At 51.3% G+C, this 18,613-nt stretch overlaps 5 protein-coding genes across 5 annotated transcripts; 2 read left to right on the top strand and 3 right to left on the bottom strand.

The window, feature by feature from the left end:
- Positions 1 to 4,733: 4,733 nt before the first annotated feature.
- On the bottom strand, positions 4,734 to 10,274 carry GUITHDRAFT_114994 (hypothetical protein; the record flags this gene model as incomplete). The annotated part of the gene is made up of 11 exons (XM_005825810.1): positions 4,734 to 4,760; positions 4,810 to 4,848; positions 5,203 to 5,349; positions 5,609 to 6,164; positions 6,555 to 6,763; positions 6,835 to 7,060; positions 7,109 to 7,372; positions 7,596 to 7,812; positions 8,209 to 8,384; positions 8,651 to 9,618; positions 9,882 to 10,274. The coding sequence occupies 11 exons, from the start codon at positions 10,272 to 10,274 to the stop codon at positions 4,734 to 4,736; spliced, it is 3,222 nt and encodes a 1,073-aa protein (XP_005825867.1).
- Positions 10,275 to 11,159: 885 nt separating this feature from the next.
- On the bottom strand, positions 11,160 to 11,861 carry GUITHDRAFT_154579 (hypothetical protein). The gene has a single exon (XM_005825809.1). The coding sequence runs from the start codon at positions 11,846 to 11,848 to the stop codon at positions 11,192 to 11,194; it is 657 nt and encodes a 218-aa protein (XP_005825866.1). The 5' UTR covers positions 11,849 to 11,861; the 3' UTR covers positions 11,160 to 11,191.
- Positions 11,862 to 12,663: 802 nt separating this feature from the next.
- GUITHDRAFT_154578 (hypothetical protein) lies at positions 12,664 to 13,501 on the bottom strand. The gene has a single exon (XM_005825808.1). It carries the CDS (start codon positions 13,414 to 13,416, stop codon positions 12,826 to 12,828), a length of 591 nt encoding a protein of 196 aa, XP_005825865.1. The 5' UTR covers positions 13,417 to 13,501; the 3' UTR covers positions 12,664 to 12,825.
- Positions 13,502 to 13,979: 478 nt separating this feature from the next.
- GUITHDRAFT_154577 (hypothetical protein) lies at positions 13,980 to 15,066 on the top strand. The gene has a single exon (XM_005825807.1). It carries the CDS (start codon positions 14,117 to 14,119, stop codon positions 14,894 to 14,896), a length of 780 nt encoding a protein of 259 aa, XP_005825864.1. The 5' UTR covers positions 13,980 to 14,116; the 3' UTR covers positions 14,897 to 15,066.
- Positions 15,067 to 16,002: 936 nt separating this feature from the next.
- Positions 16,003 to 16,509, top strand: GUITHDRAFT_114990 (hypothetical protein; the record flags this gene model as incomplete). Its single annotated transcript, XM_005825806.1, has 1 exon — positions 16,003 to 16,509. The coding sequence occupies one exon, from the start codon at positions 16,003 to 16,005 to the stop codon at positions 16,507 to 16,509; it is 507 nt and encodes a 168-aa protein (XP_005825863.1).
- Between the last annotated feature and the right edge of the window lie 2,104 nt (positions 16,510 to 18,613).

Raw genomic sequence — 18,613 nt, 5'->3', positions numbered from 1 at the left:
CCACGAACTCCTTCCGACTATGCCAGAGGGGTCGAACCAGACGTTGCATCCGGTTTCCTTGGCCACAACCTGCCAGGTCACAGTGAACTTGAGCGAGAGTAGCAATGAGAAGAGGAAGCGGAGGAAGAGGAGGAGGAGGAGGAGGAGGAGGAGGAGGAGGAGAAGCAGGATGAGCTGGAGGAGGAAGATGAGTTGGAGGAGGAGGATGAGTTGGAGGAGGAGGAGGAGGAGGTGGTGGTGTGGTGGTGGTGGTGGTGGTGGTGGTGGTGGAGGAGGAGGACTTGGTGGTGGAAGAGAGTCAAGAGTGGAGAAGAAACGAGGTTTGAAAATGAAGAAACAGAGAAGAGCTGGAGCGGGATGAAGGAACAAGAATGATAAAGTTTGAAAGCACGAAGAGGAGGGAAAGGAGGAGGGAGGGGAACGAGGAGGAAGAGGAAGATATGAACACAGAGGAGCAGGAGAAGAAACAGAAGGAAGAAGGTCAGAAGGAGAAAAAGTCATCTTACAGCCTCGGGAGGATTCGGGAGTGAAAGCTCGAAAACGTCTTGTTCTGTCAGCATCTGCCTGAAGAATTCTATTCCAATTCCATTGACCTCCTGCGAATTGTATGCGTGAGTGGAAAGAATGACAAACAAGAAGTGAGATGGAAGAAGTTGTGGTGGTGATCGAGAAGGTAGAGGATAAAGACAAAGGGGAGGAAAAGAAAGAGTGGATGGAAGGATGAAAGGAAGAGGAGTGCAAAGAGGAGAAGGCAAATGTCAATTACGTTGACAGATAGGAAAGATAGTGGAGCAAAATAGCGAGTACAAGGATTAATCCATCAATCACGAGAAAGATCAAACAGAGTCATATCATTGACCATCGTTGAAGATTGAACATTCCGATCATCTCAGATCTTCACACTACAGCTACAACTTCTGTCTCACATGAGAAGGACGCAGTGGCTGCAAGCTTTGGAACTCAACAACAGTATGAACATGATGCTTGCTGCAAGGTCGAACACAACTGTCGTCTCTCCCGCATTTCCCCATGCACTTGTTCCTATCACAGCAGTGAACGTGCGACTCTCCTCCTCGCTCCCCAGCCTCGTTGACGCGAACCAGCCGGGTACAAGCTCCCATACACCCGAATCCTGCAAACATTCACCATCGTCATCGCCATCGTCATCGCCATTACCCTCTCATATCATCTGTTTTCTCCTCGTTCCTCCAAGCCCTCCCTCTCCCTCTCCCTCCCTCTCTCCTCTTCTTCGACTCCCTCTCTCTTCTCCTTCCTCCTCTCTTTTCTTCTCTTTCCCTCCCTCTCACTCTTCTCTTATTCCTCTTCATTCCTCTCCTCTTCCCTTTCCCTCCTATTCCTTCCTATTCCTGTCTCCCTTTCTCTTCTTTCCTCTCTCCTGTATGACTCACGATCACAAATTGCTCCGCATGGAACGAGACGAGTTTTGCTCACTCTCCCTGCGACCCCTTCGTCCACGAGATGTTCTAAAACGAATCTTGAAGTAGTCTGTGACAACAAGTCATTCTTCTTAGAACCATCAAATCCATCTCGTTGCTTCTTTTCTGTTTCCTTGTCCCTGTCTCTGTCTCACTCCATCTCACTCGCTCACTCTCTTTTTCTTCACTGCATTTTGCCGACCTCCTTTCTTCTTCTTGTCTTGCACCTGTCCTTTCCTGAATCTCAAGATTCCTCCCCATCGTCTCTTCTTCGTTTCATCTAACTCTTCCTCCTTCTCTTCCTCCTCTTCCTCTTCCTCTTCCTCTTCCTCTTCCTCTTCCTCCTTCTCTTCCTCTTCATCCTCTCCCCCTCCTCTTCCTCCTCCTCTCTGTGCCTCATCCCCATTCTCGCATCCCATCTCTCACCGGGTGATACTCGGACAAGCAGGAGCACGAGCTCTTGTGCGCTTGCTCACACGGAGGGATTCGGATCCTGCAGGTGCCTCTGACGCCTTCAGCCAGCAGCGCTCCATTTGCGTCGATACACCTCCCCTCTTGCTGCTGGCATGTTCCTCCTTGCTCGGAGCAGCTGTGTGCAAGCTGGCACATGTGATCGAGCTTGCTGATGCTGTGGAGGTGGTGGAAGTGGTCGGAGGACGAGCAGGGCTGGTTGCATCCTTGCATGTGGCAGGAGAGCTGAGAAAGTGTGAGATATGGAGAGAGGGATGTGGGGAGAGGAAGGAGGAGAGGGAGGAGAGGGAGGAGGAGAGGGAGGGGGAAAGTTGGAGATTCAAAAGTAAGTGGAAGAGAATGAGGAAGAGGGGGGGCAAGAGCAAAGAGGAGAAAGATATGGAAACGAATGAGAAGGAAGACGGGGGAAAGGAGGACGAGTTGGAGAAGCTGAAGGAGTAGGAGTAGATGGAGGAGCAGAAGCGGAGGAGGAGGAGGAGGAGGAGGAGAAGCAGGAGCAGGAGCAGGAGCAGGAGAAGGAGAAGGAGAAGGAGAAGGAGAAGGAGAAGGAGGAGGAGGAGGAGGAGGAGAAGGAGAAGGAGGAGGAGGAGAAGGAGGAAGAGCAGCAGCAGCAGGAGGGGAAGGAGGAGGATAATATATCGAACTTCTGACCTGGCATCCATGATTCTTACACCAGTGGATGCTTTCTGAAGGCATCTGTCGCAACTTGCTTCCTTTAGGAATGATGTATGTATCACAATCGTTGTCATCAGTCGAGCTTTCGATCTTGTCTCGACCCTCCAGCTCTGTCTTCTTTTCCCCGAGCTTGTTATCTACTCCCTGTCCCATTTGCTTGCTGTCACTGAAGACAAAACAAGAACCATGGTTGCAGAAGTCCAGCACACATCTCAAGGAGCAGTTCTCCGCGGAGCAAGTTTGGGGACAAGCATGAAACTCCCCGCAGTTGTGCTCTCTACTACCTTCAGCTGCATGATGGTGATCGGTCTCCTTACAAGATCTTTTGCATCCCTTGATGGAGCACATGGCAAGACAAGCTTTCATGTCTTGTTTGTCGTCATGTTGGCAAGAGTGCGTATGGTGTATCCCTATTCTCACGCACTTGTCTTTGCAATGAGCCGCATCGCACATCTGTTTGCAAGGATGATTTCCTCCGCAATGACATTTCTGGTGTTTTGTGCGATGGTGGTCGTCAACAAACGCACAGCTTGCTTCACAGCCAGCGATCGAGCACTTTCCTGTGCACGTTTGCGATCCGCAGGAATGGATTGTATGGAAGGATTCTCTCCCTATCTTGCAGAGAAGCCCGCAGTTTGGTGCTGAACAGAGTTCGCTGCATGTATGATCCTGATCGCATTGATGTTGCACTGAATGGTCGATTTCTCCAGTCATGGTGAAGCCTGGAGAGAGAGATAGAAAGGAGGGAGAGGAAGAGACGGAAAGAGGGAGGGAGGGAGGGAGAAAGCGTTGTTGTTAGCAACATAAAACGTGATCGATCTTGTCTCACCGTGGAAGTGATCGGTTGATGAGCATGGATTCGGACAGTTTGCGATATGACATGAGAACACACAGGGTTGATCAGTTTGCCTGTCGTCAATAGTAAAAGCACGTTTGTGAGGCCATGAAAGAAATGTACGAGACATGAAACAGTACACATCATCGTGCATACATACAATGTCATTATCATCATCATCATCATCATCATCATCATCATCATCATCATCATCATTATCATCATCATTATCATCATCATCATCATCATCATCATCATCATCATCGTCGTCGTCTTTTCCATTATCATCTCATACCTGCACTCGTGCCTAGCATGAGGTACAGCAGCACCGATAGCGCAAGAAAGGTTGCAAGCACAACAGAACCCTGATCGCAACCTTCCGCATGTATGATCTTCATGGCCGCAATGGTGAACAGCAAGAGGGTTCATGGGATGCCAGTGATCTCCTTTGCACTTCCTCCCGCAGTTTGCAATAGAGCAGAGCATGGGGCACGTCTCATCTCCGCAATAATGTTGAATGAGAGGGTTGTGGCTTTCGAGCAGATTGCACTTCTTGTTGCAGCCTAGAACAACACATTTCTCCTGCAGCAATGAAGGGTCATTATCGTCCTTCTGTTTCACATCATCATCATCGTCGTCGTCATCATCACAATCAACATCATCGTCATCATCGTCATCGTCATCGTCATCGTCTTCATCGCAATTGTAGTCGTGGTTCGTGGTCATCTCCTCCCTCTCCCCTCATATATGTTACGGAATGTCATTACAGAGCAGCATGATTCGAAATCATGTCAAATCTTTCCGAAGACAAGCACAATCAGTCCAACACAAAAAAATGACAATGTTTGCTGTTTGCGCTTAGTCTTCACCTTACACAACGACCTCTGTGTTCTCTTCCTGTTTCTCCTCCTGATCGATGAGCAGAACAATCCATCATGGTACGTGCAAACTGTCTCAGCGGAAACTATGTCGATCATGCCCTGCAGAAAACTCAATGACGAGTGTTTGCAATCATTGAATCAGTGACGTTTTGACGTTTTACAGGAGTGATATCAAATCCACAATCAACACGGAGTCATTGAAATACTCCTATCGTGGTACACTGATCAAAGTTCACGACCATGGTACAAGTCACCAAGAGTACAGCTACAATACAATGAAGCAATTAAACGATCATGATGTTAGTGGTATCAATGTCATATGACCTGTCCTGGAAAGTACTCCCCTGGCCATGCTTGACCTGGTGCGATCTGAAACACAATCTTCTCTGTTCCCACCTGTCATCACGTCATACCCCTAAAGTCACAACTCTAATATCATAGCTTCGACAACATACAACACCTCTGAACACACACAGAATGAAATGTTGAATTCATAGGACGATTGTCTTACTTTATCGAAGCTGTCCATGTACGTTACAATCTTCTTGACCTGATTGTCATCATCAGAATAATCTGATGGCACTGGAATATTGTCTGATAGAAGTCTCTCTTGACTCTCAGTCAAGTCACCAACGACATTTGCCTCTTCTCTTCTACTCTTCTTACCACCTCTCTCCTTCGTTGTCCTCCCCTCCCTTCCTCTTTCCTTCCTCCTCCTCCCCTCTCCTCCTCTGCTCTTCCTCCACTCCTCTTCCTCCACTCCTCTACCTCCTCGCCTCTACCTTCTCCTCTCTACCTCCTCTCCTCTACCTCCTCTTCTCTTCCTCTACCTCCTCTCTTCTTCCTCCTCTCCTCTTCCTCCTCCTCTCTTTCTCCTCTCCTCTCCTTCTCCCCCCTCTCTCACCTCTTGATACACAAACTCCCCCAGCAGCTCTCCCTGTCCCCCATCAGCTTTCCCGAACAACTTTAGCTTGCTAGGAGCTGCTGCAAACTCTTCAATGCTGGTCGTGTGAAGGACAAGCTTCGTCGGGGTTGACTGCTGAAAGAAAACCTGAACGCAAGCATCAGACGCGCTGAAGTTGAGCGGGCAGTTTGATTTTCATCGCAATGATGTAGTGTTTCTCTCGTGTAAATTTTTGTTTGTTTGTTCATTTGTTTCTTGCACTTCTTCTCGTCGTTCCTTCTTTCTTCTCATTTCCTCATGTTTTCTCCTCCCTCTCCCTCCCCTGCTCCTCCCTATCCTTCTCTCCTCCGACCTCTCTCCTGCCTCCTACCTTCACTTCCCTTGTTGCCACCATCAACTTTCTGACCACTTTCCTTGCATCCCTCCTAACTCCTTCCCACACATTTCCTACCCTCGCGTTCCTCTCTTTCCATCTTACTCCCTTATTCCCCATATCCTGCTGCTGCTGCTGCTGCTGCTGCTGCTGCTGCTGCTGCTGCTGCTGCTGCTGCTGCTGCTGCTGCTGCTGCTGCTGCTGCTGCTGCTGCTGCTGCTGCTGCTGCTGCTGCTGCTGCTGCTGCTGCTGCTGCTGCTGCTGCTGCTGCTGCTGCTGCTGCTGCTGCTGCTGCTGCTGCTGCTGCTGCTGCTGCTGCTGCTGCTGCTGCTGCTGCTGCTGCTGCTGCTGCTGCTTCTCCTCCTCCTCCTCCTCCTCCTCCTCCTCCTGCATCGTCGCCACCTGGAACGATCGGTGGCGGAGCGACTCGATGAGCTTGAGGTCAACAGTGTCAAGCTGATCAGGCGGAGGCTCCACGAAGACAGCTCGGCACCGCGTGCAGCGTTTGACAGCATCGAAACTTGACAAAACGTCCATGGTGGAGCTTGTCTGCTCGCAGACTGAGCAGGTTACAATGGAGAACCCTTGCCTGTGATGAGGACAGTCAGGGAGGGAGGAAGGAAGACGAGGAGGGAAGGAGGAGGAACATGGTAGAGTAGATGGAATGTAAGGAGTAGCCAGTCGGAGGAGGGGGAGCGGGGAATGATGTTGAGAGGAAGAACGTATGAAAGAAGGGAAGGAGGGAAGGAGGGAGGGAGGGAGGGAGGGAGGGAAGGGAGGAGGAGGGAGGAGGGGGTGAAGGAGGGAGGGAGGGAGGGAGGGAGGGAGGGAGGGAGGGAGGGAGGGAGGGAGGGAGGGAGGGAGGGAGGGAGGGAGGATAGAGGGGGTGAAGGATGTAGGGAGGGAGGTTGGTATGGAGGGAGGACAGAGGGGGTGCAGGAGGGAGGCAGGAGCTATTCTAGACCAATTCTTCTCTTACCTGAACTGTGCAAGGATCTCAAGGAACGAGAACTTTCCAGGAAACTGCTCCTTCCTCTCCAGACACCCTCTGCAAGTCCCAGGATTGACGATCTTGACGCCTGTTGCTGTTGCTGTTGCTGCTGCTGCTGCTGCTGCTGTTGCTGCTGCTGCTGCTGTTGCTGTTGCTGTTGCCGCCGCCGCTGACGCCGCCGCAAATTCCTCCCCCATCTGCAGTTTCTCCGTCACGAACGTCGCCTCCTTTCCTTCCCCTCCTCTCTCCTCCCTCCCGCCTTACTCACATCGAGTCTTCTCTTTGCTCCCTTGCTCTCCCTGCCCTGCTCTGTCCGCTCCGTGGCCCCGGCGCTCCTGTTCCCCTTCCTCTCCTCTTCCTTCCTCTCCTCCTCCTCCTCTTGTCTCCTCGTGACATGCTGCCTTGCGAAGCAGCAGCCCCACGAGCCCCCAGCTCGCACCGAGCTGATGCTCTGGAAAGTCAGGAGGGACGACCGCTCCAAGATCTCAGACGCCCTACGTACCCCGTCATTTCCTAGTAGCTCACTCGAGAGATCGTCTCACTTTGGCTTTGGCCCCCGCCTCGTGCTGTAGCCGGGCTGGCCGCAGCAGCCCCACATCACTCCCCCCCAGGTAGACTCCAGCAGAGGCCCAGGGTGGAAGTTGCAGGCGGGCGGAACGCTCCGGGTGATGGGGTGGCGGCGCATGACGGGCAGGTGGGAAGTTTGCGGGCTGTTGAGGGAGGAGATCTTGGCGCTCCAGGCATCTGCTGGGGGGATGGTTGAGGAGGAGCGAGCTGAAGTGATGGTGGAGATGTCATCCTCGTAGCTGAAAAGTGAGAAAGTCAGGAGGGAAGACAGGGCTGAGTGGAAAGAGGAGGAGGAGGAGGAAGAGGAGGAGGAGGAGGAAAAGGAGGAGAGCCAGATGATAGGGTGGGAAGGATAGGAGATGCAACAGTTGGATAGTACAAAGGAGAGAGAGGAGGAAGAGCAGATTTGAGCTGGAAACACATCGCAGAACCAAGGTGGAGGAGAAGGTAGGAATGTCAAACCTGAAATCCCGATGAATGAAGTGATTGTCAACTCCTGTTCCCGCTCCTGCTACTCCTCCACCCCCTTCTCCCGCTCCTCCTAACGCCGTCCCCACCTTAGACCATGATCCTGCTCCGGCTTCTGAAGGGGCTGCCTTGGAGGGGGTCAGAGGAAGACTCTTGGTCTTGGAGGGGAGGAAAGGTTCGGCGACTGCTCGGCTTGCAAAGGGCTCATACTCTGAGGGGATAAGTGAACGGACGCGATCGAAAAGAATCAAAATGTTGTCTAGAATGATCCTCTACCCTCGTTTCTGTATCAATATCCTCGTCCTTGTCCTTGTCCTCGTCCTTGTCCTTATTCTTGTCCTTCACATTTATTCCCTATCCGGTTTTCTTGATATCATTGTCCTTTCCATTCTCCTCCCTCCCTCCAGCATCCTGCCTACCCCCTCCAACTTCCTCCCTCCTCCTTCATTCTCTTCCCTCCTCGTCCCTCTTCATTTCCTCCTCCTTCATCTAAAACCCTCTTCCTCTTCCTACTTCTCCCTCCTCTTTCTCTCCCCTCTTCTTCCTCCAACTTCTCTCCCTCTCCCCTTCTCCTCTTGGTGTTCTCCCTCCCCAGAATGTCGCTTACCTAGGCCGCATCGATCGCAGATCTGGTTGGAGGTGTGAGAGGAGGTACAGCAGCCGAGAGAGTTCTTCTCCTTCCGATCGCAGCAGGACCAGAAGCCTTTACGCACGTCTGCTGTGATGGCATGTAGCAGCTCAATCTTGGGGCCTGCAAGATCTGACATCCTGTTCATCTTCAACCTGAGAGGGGAACGATGAGGAGTAGAAGGAAGAGGGTAAGGAGGAGGACAAGTAGGAGATGCGATCGTAGAAAGGATGGGGAGGTGAAGTGAGGGGAGGTAATGGGGAATAGAGAAGGATGAATGAAGAAGAAGAATACACAAAAATCAGTAAAGAGAAGAGATAAGAGTCAAACTTGAAGAAAAAACATCCAAAACACGCGGCAAAGGATAGAATATGGCACACACGACTGAAAACTTTCTCCGAGATGTTCTCCATCGTTTCACCTCTTCAGCATCTCAAAGTCCTGAAAGCACTCCCTGGACGTGTTCAGGCCGTCGGCACTGAGAACGACTGACGGCCTCTTGATCTTGAGATGCTTGATCAGGGCCCGACCTCCTAGCAGCGAGTTCCACTCGTTCATGCCCAGAACGTCACTGGCCGTTGGAAACTGAGACTCAGCTTCTTCTCGCCCTCCTCCTCTCCCTCCTCCTCCGGCTCTCGATCTCTCTATCCCACGTTTCCTGTCCTCCTCGTCGTGCTCATCCCCGACGTTTTCCAGAGAGAGCTGCTGCTGGTGAACTTTCAAGGCTGGACCAGAGTCGTTGCTTCCTCCCTCCTCCTTTCCAGATCTTAGATCATCCCAAGTCTCCGACGACGCCACCGACGACTTGTCGGAGGGAAGGTGCCCTCGGGAATCGCCCACACGGCTCCTATCTCTGTATCCCTTCTTCTCCCTCCTTTCCTTCTGATCCTTGCTCGACAAAACAAACCCTTGCGAGATCCTTTGAAGCGCTGCCGCTATATCGTCGGGCTCCACTGGCTTCGACAGCGTGAGGAAGGGAATGCAAGGCGGCTCTCCGAACCACTGGATCCCTCCCTCTGTATCCTCGTCCTTAATCTCCCTGCTCAGCACGACGACGCCAAGGTTGTTGTCGTGAGCACCACGGTTGTTCACGGTCCAGGACAGCACGTTGTGAGCAAGCGAAGGGTTGACGCTGGTATCAAGGACCAGGAAGCGCGGCTGGTGATGCTTCAGGAGACTTATCACTGCTACCTCGTCCCATGCTACCACCATGTCGAGGAGAGTGACGTGAGTCTGGGACAAGATGCCGATCGCGTCTTTGATCGCCCTTTGAGAGAACATCTCTGCTGCCATGGTCACTATGACAGAATGTCTTGCCACTTGACCCTCCAACTCCCTCGCATCCTTTGTCGACCACTCATACGACACTGTGCCGGCTGAGCTCAGTCTCTTTGAAGACGCAAAGATGTCAGTATGGCGGTAGAGAGACGTGAAAGGAAAGAGAAATCTTGTATGTTAACAATGAAAACGAAAGGGAAACCTTGTATGTCAACAATGTGTTTTGACAAACGCTATTAAGAATCACGATTGACACCAACAAGCATCGGCTTTGAAAATGGCAACCACAGGTAGGGAAGAAAACGAATGCAGTAAATGTAGGTTCTAAGGACCACTACACCAACACCATGAAAGTAGTGTAAGACAACTCTTACCTGTACAAGGTTCAGGGACGTCCCGGTCTTGACCTTGTCGTCAAGTCCTTGAGCTCCCAAACATTCAGAGATATCTGAGAAAGTCAGAACAGAGCAGGAAGAGCTTCCAGAGGACAACACAGTCCACTTCCTGATGTTCTGAGTACCAAAGGCAATCTCTCCGAACCAATCCCCCGGGCAGAAGCACCATCGAGGCCGGCTCTCCCCCTTCTCAGAGCATTCCATCAGGATTGTGTGTCCCCTCTTGAGGAAGAAGACGGAGTCTGAGAAGCTTCCTCGCTCGACGATGGTTTGCCCATCGTTGAAGGAGATCGAGCTAAGTTTGCTTGCCAGCAGCTGCCGCGTCTTTCTGTCAAAGCTGGAAAATATCCTTACTGAGTTGATTAGCTCCATTCTTTTGCGATTCAGTCACGGTTCAATGGCGAGAAGCTTCAGGTCTGCTGCGAATGTGGGAGGAGGAGGAGGAGGAGGAGGAGGAGGAGGAGGAGGAGGAGGAGGAGGAGGAGGAGGAGGAGGAGGAGGAGGAGGAGGAGGAGGAGAAATCTCTGTCCTTCGCTCCTGGCGAGTGCCTTGCTATCACTCCTTCACCATCGCCGCTGCTCTTTTCGCCTTCCCGCTCCACCAACGTCAAGCGAAACCGTTTCCGAACTTTGACAAGCGTATAACCGTTGGTTGGCATGCCACATAAAAAATGTCCTAGACTAGCTGTTTGTGGGATGGCAACAACTTAGTTGTTGCTACATATATCATTCAAATTCATGAGCATGTCATGTAGTTCTTGCAACGAATCATTCAAATTCATGAGAGCATGTCATGTAGTTCTTGTAACGTATCATTCAAATTCATGAAGGCATGCCATGTCAAGACGACTATCATCATCACCAACCCACCAACAAACATCAGGAAATCCATGAGACCTTTCAAGATACCGCCAATGGGTGTACGTGTGATTTTTATTTCGCAAGCTTCAGATGCTTGTATTAAGGATACTGCAGATTACGAAGTAAGAAAATGGCCACTCATAATTCGGCACGTTTTCGTCTCCGTATTCGTCTTTATATTGATCTGCTGCGTGTTTGAGAGGATGTATCCATACTGCTTGTTGTTGTACATACAAGTGTTTGTTGTTTGTATCAAAATGTTTGTTGAAGCTTTCATCGGCCACGTTGCAGCTCCCAAAAGTATGACAGTTGAGTGTAGATTGTCTGTGTCGTTGGGTGTAATTGAGCTCTTAGTGATTCTCTTACGCCCTGAATGCTTCTGCAAGATTCAAGGAGCTTTCAAGTTTCTGCACGCACTTGTACAACCCATCAAGATGCCCCGGTAGTTCCCTGCTTCCTATCCCTCCTCTTCCTCAAGAAGTACTTCTGCGCGTGCGACCGCACCTGCGCTGCCGTCCTCGTCCCAACGATGAAAGCTATCACCTCCGCAACCCCCTGCCCAAGCCCTACCCCGCCCTCGTCCTCCTTGGGCTTGTAGAACCTGTCCATCGCCGCCAGGAAGCGCTCCTCCTCCTCCGGGGTCCAGGGCCTCTTAGGAGATGACGGGGTTCGCCGTGGCTTCTTGGGCTTTGCTTGAACGTCGATTGAGATTGCGTGACACATGGCAGGATGGCAAGACTGGCTTGAGGACCCTGCTCCTCCTCCTTCCTCTGTTCCGCTGTAATCCACTCTGCTGTGCCCTTGGCTTGAAGTTACCATGGGATGCTGGATATCTAGCAGGCAGGAGTCGGTTGAGTGTGGGTCGGCAAAGTCGACGGATGCTTGGATACGCGATGACGGCGTGCGATACAGCCCTTGTGATATCACCTCGCCGCAGTCAGAAGACGAAGCATGTGAAAAGAAGGGATCAGGGCAAGAGTTGGATCCGACAGGGTCTTGGTGCACGCCAGGTAGAGAGGGGATAAGCATGCGCTGGTACTCCAAGTCTACGGCGTCGTCGAGGGGTTCTAACCACGAGCTCTGCATGGGGGAAGAGGTTGGACAGGCTGCGAGCGGTGTTGCGTCTTGAAGGAAGGAGTTGGGAATCTGGTACAGTAGTAAAAACTGTAGAGAACTGAAAGCTGACACCGTGCTGACGTTCAGGAGCAAAGCAAAGCCTTTCCTTTTGAGGGAATCTTTTTTTTACTACCGGGGCAACAACAAGATACAGTACAATCATTTCCGGCAGTGATGACATCTCTGGAGATATTCTTTTTTCCCCATGAGATTTTACTACACCCCTGTGTACGCGGGTACGAGGGTACTGGTCAGAACTTTTAGTCAACAGAGCCTCCTTGATATTGAGTAAAAAGGGGGAAAATTCATATTTGTTCTTGGTCTGAACTCTGTTTACTCAAGCCTGAACAGTAATAATGCAGAGGATATCAAACTGAGCTGCCGCAACAGTGCGATCTGATCAACAAGAACACATCTTTCACGACACATAGCAATCAGTCCAGATATTCACAAGGAACCATACACACACGTGCCAGACCCAAAGATTAGACCACACTAACCAAGCACAGGCATCATCAATAACTTTGATCTGTGTTTGGTTACAAAGTATACCAGACAGCAGTATACTGAACAGACCACTTGATTTTGGGAGGGTTGCAGTTTGCAAATCCATCCGATGACATCTCTTCGCCATGATACATCAACGCACCGCACCTAGGACTAAGCCTTTGACTTTCACTTGTCAGATAGCTTCTACACCAGCTGCAGCAAGGGTATATACCGAGCAAGATTATGAATTCAATTGGAGTGATTTTGATAACTCCTATGGGTTGAAACAGGACATTCTGTGACTTGTTCATTTTAATGATTGACGCCCATCGATAATGACTATTCTCTTCATTTGTCACTTCTCCACGACACAGCTTACAACACCACCCACACAGTATATGATCACCCACTTTACATGAAGACAAGGGCAAATCGCAAGAGCGAAGCAATCAGAAGCCTTATTCTTTAGACTGGGTCTGCCTTTGTTGCTTCAAGAAATATTTTTGTGCATGCGACCTGACCTGTGCAGGGGTTCTTGTCCCGACGACAAATGAGATCATGTCAGCCACGCCGTGGCCCAACCCCACTGTGAAGCCATGATGCTGGTCAAGATTCGATGGAGCTCCAAACCTCTCGAGCGCAGATAGAAACCGTTCATGTTCTTCCTGGCTCCATGGACGCCTTTGACAGGCTGGCTTCTCCTCTGCATTGCCGTCCACGCTGACATCTTCTTGCTGCGAAGGATTATTGGTGTTTGCAACTGCATCCAATCGCAAGCGTTTCCGTTTCCGGCACTCTTCAGATGAGTTTTCTGCCGTTGTGCTCGCAGTAGAATTAGAACTGGTTCTTCCTGCAATTTCTTTTGGCCTGCAAACGTCGCAAGAACATGGTTCAGAGCCCCCTTCATAGAAGTTCTCTGGTGAGTCCCAGTCGATGGTCGACGCTATACCATGGGCTTTTGGTGTGTTTGAGCCATCTTGGGGCTTGTCGTCACCATGTTCGAAGATGGACTCGATTGAATCGATGAGGGGATCGTTTTCAGACGCCATCTCTGATACTCGTTTCACCTACGGCGACACCTTGTGGTATAAGGGCCCCCCCTGGTTCCGGAGCACGAATTATTCAGCGACGGCCAGATGAAGGTGTTGTAAAGTTGGTAGTAAATGGAAGCACGAGGAGATTTAAAAATAATAATCAGCGTGCGACTCTCGTTCCTGGAAAGGTTAACCCTCTGTTCGAAGAGGCGTACAAAAATAGAATTTTTGGAACACGTTGGCGTCAGCTTATATGAAAGGAACAACGCTTCGTGTTTTCAACACAAATAATAGGAGACAGGAACCTGCGAATTGATGCTGCCCCGCAAGAAATGCTAGGACTGCAAGCCCGCCTCAAGAATGAAGAGTTGGTTCCTTTTCGGGGAAAAGGGATTTACTCCTGTCAGCAAACATATAGGATGATAGGGGTAGGGGTACTGAAAAGTCTTGAAGAAGATACACAAATGGGTGGGTCATTTACATATGAAGGACCGGGTCCATCCGATTTGTCGGGACTTGTTGGACCTATCCTTGAGTTCGGACCTTATTACTACTCCACTCCCTACAGCGCCCCCCTCACGTCTTTCTCCACTCGCCTGCTCCACGCTCCCGCTATCCTGGAATATCATATCCCTGCCGCCACTGAGTTATCGCCCTGCTCATCCTTCAAGTTACACGGATCTTGGCAATGTCAATCGCACCCAATCTCTCCTACATGCACAAGCAGCAAGAAACGACCACGGAAAAGCTTTCCACGTACAACAGTTATAACCAGCATAATTTCGACCATCTTGAATGGACCAATGATGAGTTTGATATTTCCTCTCATGTCAATTGGCAAACAAACAATTTTGTTCCATATGACAACATACCCCTGCCTGATCTACTGGACCCGGCTCCTGAATCCAACCTCCTCCCCCTCGACTGCAGCTTCGATCATGACTTCCAGAACCTCTCCCGATGCTCCTGCGAAGCTTGCTCTTGCCTCCCAACAGTACCGCAGTACCTTCCCGACCTCTCCCATGATATCAAGCCGGCCTCTCTCACCAGCTACTCCTCAGCCTCCATGCCAGCTGGGTCAGCAGCCGCCATGATGCCCTCGTTGCACTCCGACCATACCAGCGCGATGGGCAGGCACGCGCCCGCCGCGCCATCCACGGCGCGAGAGCAACAGCGACCTCCTCTCGTCAAGGCATCATCAGATCACACCCAGCAAGAAAGCACAGCTCCCGCAAGCAGCTCTGGCAAGAGGCCGGCACCGCCACGAGCGCCCCCAGCCGCCAAGAGGCCCTGGACCCCGGAGGAGGAGGAGCGCTTCCTGGCGGCGATGGACAGGTTCTACAAGCCCAAGGAGGACGAGGGTGGGGTAGGGCTTGGGCAGGGGGTTGCGGAGGTGATAGCTTTCATCGTTGGGACGAGGACGGCGGCGCAGGTGCGGTCGCATGCGCAGAAGTACTTCTTGAGGAAGCGAAGAGCTTTGGCTAGCTCTGCATAGGAATATGGAAGACAGATTTGTTTTTGCATGCATGGGAATGGTCGTCTGATTTGTTAACGTCTTGGTGTCAATAACATTGAAATGATTTCTTTCCATCTGTTTAGTCTTCTCGTTCGTTTTAGTTTCACAGTCTTCGCACTCCTGACGGTGCCTTTTTGTGCTTTGAAGGATTTGCCTGGATACAGCCTGTTGGTTGTAAGAAGATTTTATTACATATTGTGTATGCCGAGTGGTATGTAGCGTCCATGGATTATTCCTTCACATGTGCTGGACAATTCGTCGCCAACGTACAATTCATCGTGATACAAGTAAGGTTCAACGGAAGACTGGGATCCGAGAAAGATACTGGTGAACACATAGCGCAGAAACAAGAAGGATGGCGGGAGAGGGAGGTGGGGGGGTGGAGGGGGAGGAGAAGAGCCGGGGGGGGGGGGGGGGGGCATCAACATTCAAGGATGCTGCTCTGAAGCTCTGCCAATTCTATATCATCCTGGACTGTTTTCCATCCTCTCGCCCATCTTCCAGATCCGAAGTCACTGTATTTGCCTTCTTCCTCTCCCCTTCTCGACTCTGACCTAACGTACCTCCCACCTCAGTCTTCGCGCACCTGCACAGGAGTATCTCACCTTTGCTCCTGCAGGAGCCCCAGGGATAAGGGTAGGTGTACAATTAAGGGCTATAGATCACAGACCCGTATGTACACAGTGAATATGGGGGTAGGGGGTATGACCCACCTGTCGAATATCATAAATGTCGCCGCTCATTGTAAAGCTGACAAACTTGTCAGCAACTGTCAGCAACCCCAAAACGTTGCATCACCCAATCAATTTTTACATCATTACTACCTTTCTTACTACAAGATCAGGTCCTTACAATAGCCTTCCCCTCTCCTCACATTCTTCCACGAAACCTTCCTTGCTCCTTGGTGACACACGAGCTCGCTCCTGTTCCTTTGCACAGCTTTCACATTCTTTCCGCCCTCTACATTCACTGGACATCGAGCAGAACACTGATTGCTTGACATTCGATCCATGATTGATATCAGACTATACTGCTGTGACCAAGAAAACTTTGAAGACCAGAACGAATTTGATCTCTGGAACCGTATGTTTCTCCGAACACCAAGCCTGCCTGCCAATCCCATACCTATACATCAAGAAAACCCTGCTCCTGAATCCAAACTCCTCCCCCTCGACTGCAGCTTCGATCACGACTTCCAGAACCTCGCCCGATGCGCCTGTGAAGCTTGCTCCTGCCCTCCAATAGTACCGCAGTACCTTCCCGACCTTTCCTCAGCCTCCATGCCAGCTGGGTCAGCCGCCGCCATGATGCCCTCGTTGCACTCCGACCATACCAGCGGCTCTGGCAAGAGGCCGGCACCGCCACGAGCGCCCCCAGCCGCCAAGAGGCCCTGGACCCCGGAGGAGGAGGAGCGCTTCCTGGCGGCGATGGACAGGTTCTACAAGCCCAAGGAGGACGAGGGTGGGGTAGGGCTTGGGCAGGGGGTTGCGGAGGTGATAGCTTTCATCGTTGGGACGAGGACGGCGGCGCAGGTGCGGTCGCATGCGCAGAAGTACTTCTTGAGGAAGCGAAGAGCGCTGGTTAACACATAGGGGAACGCGAGCTACTTCTTTCTTTGCCAAGTTGTTTGCGTAGTTAGAGTTGTTTCTGTCTTTAACGCATTCTTGCTGCATATAGCTTCTCTGAGGCATGGTAATTTGCTTCAAGTTTTTATGAACAATTCTTAAGCAATGAATAGTGAATTGCGTACCATCACAACTGAACAGGCTTTTGTGCTTTTATGGCAATCAACTTTGACTGCAACAATAAAAGAAAAAGTTTGAGATAAAGTTTCGTTCGCACGGAAGCCATTTACCTTCCAAACTAGACACTTGCTGTCACGATTGGTACCCAGCTTCAACTTAAAGAGGGCCTGGCACAGTGCAGAAGTGAATGATCGCCGCGGGAATGAGCCAAGTTGCCGCCGTTGGGATCGGACTGATGCTCGGAAGCCGCTGCCGCACTGGGCTGCCAGGCTGAGCCTCCGAGGCTCCGCCGCGGCGCCGCCAGTCATGATCGGAACGCCGCCACAACTACTTGAAAGGGTACTGCCTGTACCGTACTACACTTTGAGTAAAGAGGACTCGGTCATTGAGACATCGTACCACGGTTGCCACGGACAATCATGAATCATGTCACGCCGGTGGCAGGAGCAAACTTGCGGTGGCCGGCGGCAGTTGGCTAGCCTGGCAATCCTTTTTTTTTAATGATATAAAAGTCTTTGATCACTAGAAACTTCACTTTGAGTAAAGGGTACCAGAAACTTGTCGAACCTTTACTCAAACTTGTCACAGTGTCACCGGGGTGACCGGGCCCGCGTGCCAGGCTCACTGTGTGCCACCGCCACTCGGGCGCGGCCGCCCGGCCGGCCTCAGTGGACCGGCCGCCGTGACTCACGAGTCAGTGACCGTCGTGACGGACTGGGCGGGCGGGCGGGGCCTGCCCGTCCGATCCGATCACTGGCAACCGTCAGAGTCACTGGCACGCGGCGGCGCAGTGCAGTGCCATCATCTGACGGAGCACAAGCGCAGACATCCGGTGACTCGGACATCCCACACGCTACATGCGGAGCCTTGAAACACGTAAGGAGGCGCCTTGTTTTGATAGTACCGTGACAGGAGAGTTTTTGTCACTCGGGGCTATCGGTCTGGCCGGCAGTGACTGGCGGGCTGGCATACGATCCATCATGTGCATTCCGAAGTTCGCCCGGACTCGCCGACTGCGGCTGCCACGCCGGCATTCCATTGGGTTCTCGACTGGATTTGTTTGTACCAGGCTAGCCTGTTTGTACCGAGGTATAATTGAGTTTTACCGGGTTCAAGGATTTTTGTATCAGGATCCCCTTTTCCCCTCCGTACTAAGTTTGTACTGTCAATGTCAGCAATTCCCGTGGGCTGGCAGAGCTCCCTCGACTATCACCTCTACACCACCCGTATGTTTCAGAAGAGATGAAGTCAGGGTAGGTAGTCTGAATTCAGGAGTGGGCGAGAATCATAAAAGTCTTGGGCATTCTGGTAGTGGAATTGACGCTGAAAAGCAATCTCTTCGATTGCCGTTAGCCTGTAGTAGGATTCGAACGCGTGGTCAAACAGCACCCACCTGAGCTAGAGTCTTATACTCGAGGGGGGTGGCCGCGATGTGGGTTTGAATCGCCACGCCTTTGACCCCATTATTTCCACTCCAAACCTCCTTGTCGCGTAGGGTGGGTCACACTCTCGAGCGTTGCGAGTTTTACGGTTCGAATTTGACCAAGGTTCACCCTCTACCCCCCAGTCTCTGAATTTCAAATGGGAAAATGATGGGTAGGGGGTCCCCCCATTTGTCTCCACTCCAGCCCCCCCCTCCCTCGACGAACAAGAGATGGTGAGATTGTCCCATTGACGCGCGTAAGGACGATAATGAACAATGTGAGACTTCGAATCCAACCATGCATTGATATGCAGGAAACGAAGATACGGTTACTTGTCTATTTGTGATGACTTGGTCTCTTCTGTGAAATTCAAGAAGTAGCAAGAGATTTGAACTCAACATCTCTTCCTCAACATAAAGCCAATGCAACATCTCTATCATTACCACGCTGCCTCAAATTGCACTAAAACCACTTAGATCACTTAGCTTAGGGGTGTACGCACTGCGGGAGGAGCACCGAGGGTGGAC

The sequence above is a fragment of the Guillardia theta genome (genome assembly GCF_000315625.1).
Source record: "Guillardia theta CCMP2712 unplaced genomic scaffold GUITHscaffold_80, whole genome shotgun sequence".
In the NCBI taxonomy this organism is placed as follows: Eukaryota; class Cryptophyceae; order Pyrenomonadales; family Geminigeraceae; genus Guillardia; species Guillardia theta.
The sequence above is the reverse complement of the archived record's forward strand: the minus strand, read 5'-3'. Positions and strand labels throughout refer to the sequence as shown.